The sequence below is a fragment of the Elephas maximus genome, chromosome 2 (genome assembly GCF_024166365.1).
Source record: "Elephas maximus indicus isolate mEleMax1 chromosome 2, mEleMax1 primary haplotype, whole genome shotgun sequence".
In the NCBI taxonomy this organism is placed as follows: domain Eukaryota; kingdom Metazoa; phylum Chordata; class Mammalia; order Proboscidea; family Elephantidae; genus Elephas; species Elephas maximus.
The window spans coordinates 42797234-42803233 of NC_064820.1; the positions used below are offsets into that span (position 1 = coordinate 42797234).

At 37.6% G+C, this 6000-nt stretch overlaps 1 protein-coding gene across 1 annotated transcript in view; it reads right to left on the reverse strand.

Moving 5' to 3' along the window:
- NUP155 (nucleoporin 155) overlaps positions 1 to 5700 on the reverse strand; it is a 69614-nt gene extending 63914 nt beyond the window's left edge. The window contains exons 1-3 of the mRNA XM_049862533.1: positions 5402 to 5700; positions 3110 to 3247; positions 1345 to 1441 (exon numbers count right to left, since the gene is read on the reverse strand). Coding sequence (XP_049718490.1) covers positions 1345 to 1441; positions 3110 to 3247; positions 5402 to 5564 — 398 coding nt within the window. The 5' untranslated portion in view covers positions 5565 to 5700. The remainder of the gene's footprint in view (positions 1 to 1344; positions 1442 to 3109; positions 3248 to 5401) is intronic.
- Between the last annotated feature and the right edge of the window lie 300 nt (positions 5701 to 6000).

Genomic DNA, 6000 nt, shown 5'->3' on the forward strand with positions numbered 1-6000 from the left:
CCAAGGAGTGGCTGGTGGATTTTAACTGCCAACTTTTTGGTTAGTAGTTGAGCTCTTAACCACTACGCCACCAGGGCTCCTAACACATACTAGGCTCAATAAATACTTGTTCAATGAATAAGCTGTTAATGAAAATGTGATAAATTGAAGTAAAAACCTTTTTTAAAGAAAATATTCTCAGATTTATCTTTTCTATAATAATTTTGCATTGGGTTTTCATATACATGCCTAAATGAAGAGGTTTCACCCTTTAGTATAAAAACAAGCACGTTATGGCAATATAACAAACTGGGTCAAGGTCATTAATGCTCTGGGACATGAAGTATGACCACAAATATACATCGAAGCTATTGTAACATTATAACAACAATAACTATGAAAACTTCTAATAAAAACATCAGCAAACAAAAATGGTTCCATTAAGGTACAAGTTCTCATTTAGTATCAATTCTGATTCAATGATACAATCTTGTGTGCGTGCGTGTTTCTAAGAATTACATTATAATTACTCAGGGGCAAGAGTAACATCTTAACTATATGAGCCTTCTATTGTTATCCCACAACTAACCTAAAGATTATGGAGAACTGGAAGTGAGTAAAATGTACCTCAAACAGTCAAGATAGAGATCACCAAGTCAATATACTTTATTTAAGCAAGAGTGCCTTGGCCCTTCACTCAGACATATTATATACCTTTAATTTGCAAGCAAGATCAAGCCCACAAAATGATAATTGTTAAGTCACCTCAATGAATTATCAAACTCCCAGTCCCAAAAAAAAAAAAACAGAAGTCTTTCAAAACGTCAAACTCTCTCAAAGAATTACTGATACATTGTCTTTACACAAAAGGAGCCCTGCTGGTGCAGTGGTTAAGCGCTCGGCTGCTAACTGAAGGGTCAGTGGTTCAAATCCACCAGCTACTCCGTGGGAGAAAGACATGGCAGACTGCTTCTGTAAAGATTACGGCCTTGGAAACCTTATGGGGCAACTCTACTGTGTCCTATAGGGTGCCATGAGTTTGAATCGACTTGATGGAAGCAGGTTTTTTTTTTTTTTTAACAAGACAAAAGCTCAGGACCCACACCCTTGCTTTTGAGTGGTACCCAGCTTTACCTGGAAGCTCATTAAAAATGCAGGCCCTTGAGCCTCACTCAGAACTACTGGAACAGAATCCACATTTTAAAAATATCCCCAAGTGACTGATATGCATATTAATTAAGAAGCACTGAGCCAGACATTAGATGAATCCAAGAGAAACTAGGCAGCTTCTAATGAGGTCATTAGCCAAGATAAAGATGATGAAAATTCTAATCATGCTAAAGGAAACCAGCTTTCAATACATACCCATCTTCATAGTTCCACATGAATATATCACTGTCAATCGTGAGCCAAGCTCTGCTGACTGGAGGGAACACTCCCATCATGCAGTTACACTGCATATCTGAGGTAGTGTGGATGTAAGGTGGAAAGATTTCACGCTCATCTTTCTTAAACTTGTTTCAAAAGCTTTTGGATGAAAATTAATGATTAAAATATCGTAATTTATCCACTCTTTAACATAAATAACAAATGAAATATCTTAATTGCCAATAAGTTTAATGAAAACCAGTGTACGATAGAAATATGTATAATTTTACAACTGCTAACACTAACTGACCACTTAAAATTTTATTTTTTTAATTGTTGTAAAAAAAAATATAACGTATTTGCCACTTCAACATTTCTCATGTGTACAATTTGGTGACAACAATTACATTAATCACATGCAACCATCACCATTGGTTAAAATGTACTTTGAAGGATAAAGGTAATGTTTTTACCATTACCAACTTCAAAAAATACTAAATACGAATAATATCACTGACTTTTGACATTAAAAAACTATCTTATTCTCAACAACAATAACAACAAAATACTCCAAAAAACAAAACTATCTTTTACAGTAGTAAAAGAGCAAGTGTGACAAAAAGGCACGTACTATGCTAAAGTCATAGCCAGGGACAATTTGCAAGCCTCTTATAAATAGTGCAATTGAAAAATAGACAACTATGTTATGTAATACAATGAAATAGCCATGAAAACAAAATCATTTCTAATTAAAAGAAAATGTCTCTTGAAGAGTATAATCTAATCAAAGGATTAAAGAAGAATATTAAGGAACCAAGAAAGAATGTGGGATGAAGTGCGTAATATATCTACTAATACCATTTTACAAGAACTCAGAGAAACACAAGAAAGCTTTAGGGAAAATATCTGTTAGACAGTGCTAACTTTTCTACTTATTTCTTAAGTATTTTTCCATTGGCTTTCTTTTCCTAAATCACTCTGTACTAAAATAATAATAATTTTTTACTTTTTGAGTAAATTTTAAAAAGTCTCAGATGAAGCCTGAACTCTTTATAACAAGAGTTACAGTTTCATTTAAGTGCTTTCTAATAAATAACTAAGTCTGGGGGCTTTTTATATGGTATGCCACATTTTAAGAAAAATAAAATCTTTATTTTTAGAGGGGAAGAAAATTTCTCTAGCTACTCAGTCTAGAAAAGATGCCACTAGTATCTGAGTTTCTCATACCTTTAGATACAGAATCCTATTGTGATCCTTAGAAACGCAATCATTTCTAAACTTCCTCAATTCTCAGATAACATTAAGTGTAAAAGCATACCAACAACTTTTTTTTAGGAGAAAAAAGAAATACCTGGCAGTTTTTTGTTTGTTTTGAACATTTTGAGCCACATCTCAGTTTCAAAATGTTAAAATATGAGAACAAACAAAAATATGAGTCTTTACATTGAAAACCTGTGGTAGAAAAAATGTTCTCATATAGCACTTAGTTGGAAACTAATACTTGGCAATAAATCATTGAAAAATGCAGTTATTTTTAAACAATTCATTCTCTTAAATGTACTCAATTAAAATGTGATTGAATTTTCAAAAGCAAATTTTATAGGAAATTTTTAGGCACACTGCAAACTATCCATGTACATGAATGTATTTTAAACAAAACTTTTAAATGAACTGACATACAACATAAATACAAAACAACTATGATAATAAGAAAACGAATTTCAACACTTTTTTCACAGTTAAATACGAAGTAATAGGATACGCCCAAACTGTTCAACAAGTTCAGGTGGGAGAGGAACTCTCCGAATGGAACTGATCTCTGGAAGGTTAGGGACTGACAGCAAACCAGGTCCTTGTAAAGGGTAATCCATATCTGACATTCCAGAAACAGTGGGAGTATCTACAACAAAATAAAATGAAGCCCTTATTTAAAAAAATAAAGTTTTACTCATCAACTGGGCATACAAAAAAGCATGACAAGCTACAAAAAATTATGTATCTAGTAACTCTAAAGGCAAAGAGAAAAACTAGTTCTGGCCTGACAATCGGCAGGCCTGAGAAGTTCCATTGTTCAAGTGCAGCAGTTACTGGTTTCAGCCCTGATGGAAGATTATCTTTCACAAACTTACTCCATAACAAAGATGTTTAGTTCCATAATTTAGTGGTTTTTTCTTATTATTAATCCAAAATGGAATATTTCTAAAACTGCCTTGGGATTCTAATATAAAACAATTGTGGGCAAACAAAATACTGAACGAAAGATAAGTGCTAGCTTATTTCCTTTCTCTCTTAAACTTATGGATGAAAACAATCCGTGGCTTTCCTCTTTAATTTCTCCCCCGTGCTATTACTCTAATTTGATTAGACTGATGTTCTTTAAGGAAATGGAATCAGACATACAAACAATAACACATAGGCAATATTTTATTGGGGAACAAACCACAGATAGCTTTATATAGTGTTCTCACTGGGCAGCCTTTCTCTTGCTCCAAGACCCAGAACACTAAGGGCATGAGCCTAGCTAGCTCAGCCTCTTTTCCTAGGTCCTGAACAAGGTATTCCTTAGACTTGAGTGATGACCTATTTTAGGAGCTCTGGTGGCCCAGCGGTTAAGTGTTAGGTTATTAACCAAGAGGTAAGCAGTTGGAACCCACTAGCTGCTCTTCAAGAGAAAGATATGCAGCCTGCTTTCATAAAGATTACAGCCTTGGAAACCCTATGGGGCAGTTCTACTCTGTGCTATAAGGTCACTAAGAGTCTGAGATCGTCTCCACAGCAATTTTTTTTTGTTTTGTTTTGTTTTGTTTAGAGTACAAAGGTGTTGGGGGAAACTAATATATGTAAAAAATTTTTAAATTATTATGGGAACTAAAAAATATATATACACATAGAGAGAAAAATATAATCAATCCCTAAGTACTGACTGCTTGGTAGAGGGTTAGAGAAAAAGAGGAAGACCCTCAATTAGGTGGACTGACACAGTGGCTGCAACAATGAGCTCAAGCATAGCAACGACTGTAGGGATGGCACAGGACCGGTTGTACACAGGGTCGCTATGAGTTGGAACCAACTCTACCACACCTAACAACAGATAACTAAGACCCCCACATGGCCAAAGAGCAGAACCAAACTCCTTGGTGAAGCCTTCAAGTGCACAGACATCCCCACTGGTAAGTAGCTGTCAGGGGCAAATACTACATTTGCTTTGTCTCTCTTTTCTTTGACTACAAGTTTACTCAATTATCCATTTTTATAAACTGCCAAAAATGTCTTTCAGACTTACATTGCATAGTTTATTCTGGTTAGATTATCTTGGTTCTTGCTAACATCAAAAATCCTGTATCCATTTTACTTACACTTACGTTTTTCTCCAATTCCATCTCACAAAGTGGTCATATTTTTTCTAGCTAATTTATGTAATTCCAAACGCTTTAAAGAGCCTGGCCATAATTTAAAACTGTTAAAAGAATTACTTTTCAGTCATCTCTCTTTTGTTGACACATACTCTGCTTTACCCTCCCTGTCCATTACCTCTGGTTTCCCTGTGCTCCTCCTTTATGCCATCAGTTCTTTGAACATCTCCCCTTCCTATTACAGCAACTCTACACATAATAAAAAATATTTTTGAGTGAACGTGGTAAATTTCCTAATTAACTTCGTTTGCTCTTTCGTTCTACTCAAATATTAATACGAAGTATGAACAAGGATGGGACCTCAAGAAGCTAAGAACTCAAACTCCAACTCATCTGGCCTTAGTAATAAACACTTGGGAGGAGGTGAGGAGCTCTTTAGGGTTGGGGTCTTTGCCTCTTCTGCTTCAACTGGGGGCTAGCTCCTCATTCTTGTTTCCTCAAGCCCTCAACTGTCCACAACGAAGAAAGTGAAGATAGGAAAAAAATGAATATAGGCTCTTTTCTGCTCTTTGAAAAATGGAACAAACAGTGCCAAAAATCTCAGGATGTCTTCGCCGGGACCAGCTCTGGGGATAAGAATCAAGTTAAGGAGTCCTTTCTGCTGAAAACGCAAAGTCACCAAATGGACACTGATCACTCACTTGGAGAAGACACCATCAGCAGCTCGGAGAGGTCCGGGTACATGCGGTCTTCTTGCAACTGACGGTCGATGAGTCGCCCGGCATTTTCCAGAGATTCCTGCAAGGCTGCGGCCGCGGCTGCCGTGGGGGCCGGCGGAGCCGGACCCAGTAGAGAAGACGGCATCTCTAAAATCAGAGACACAGCAGACGCTGTGTGAGACACCAACGTCTGGAAAAATCCCAAAAAGAAGGAGAAGACCAAAACTCCTAACTGAGAAGCGCGGGTTAGGACGCGCGCGCCAAACGACCGCCTCGGCGCCTCCGAATGACGCACTTCCGGTTTATCTGGTGGGGAATTTGAAGAAAGCGTTTTGGAGATGTGGGAAGGAAGCAGTGGAGGGGCCTGGAATTTAAGGGTGGAGCGAGAGAACGGGAAACTTTTAAAGGGGCTTGAGTGTTTGGGGTAGGGTAGGGCGAACACGAAATCAAGTTGTCAAGGGAAGGGAGGAAGGGAAAGGGGAGGAACTGGGGAAGAAGAGGAGCGGGTGAGGTGGGTGGGGTGGGTGGGGTGGGGTGGGGTGGGGTGGGGTGGGTGGGGTAGGATGGGAGGAAGGGACAGG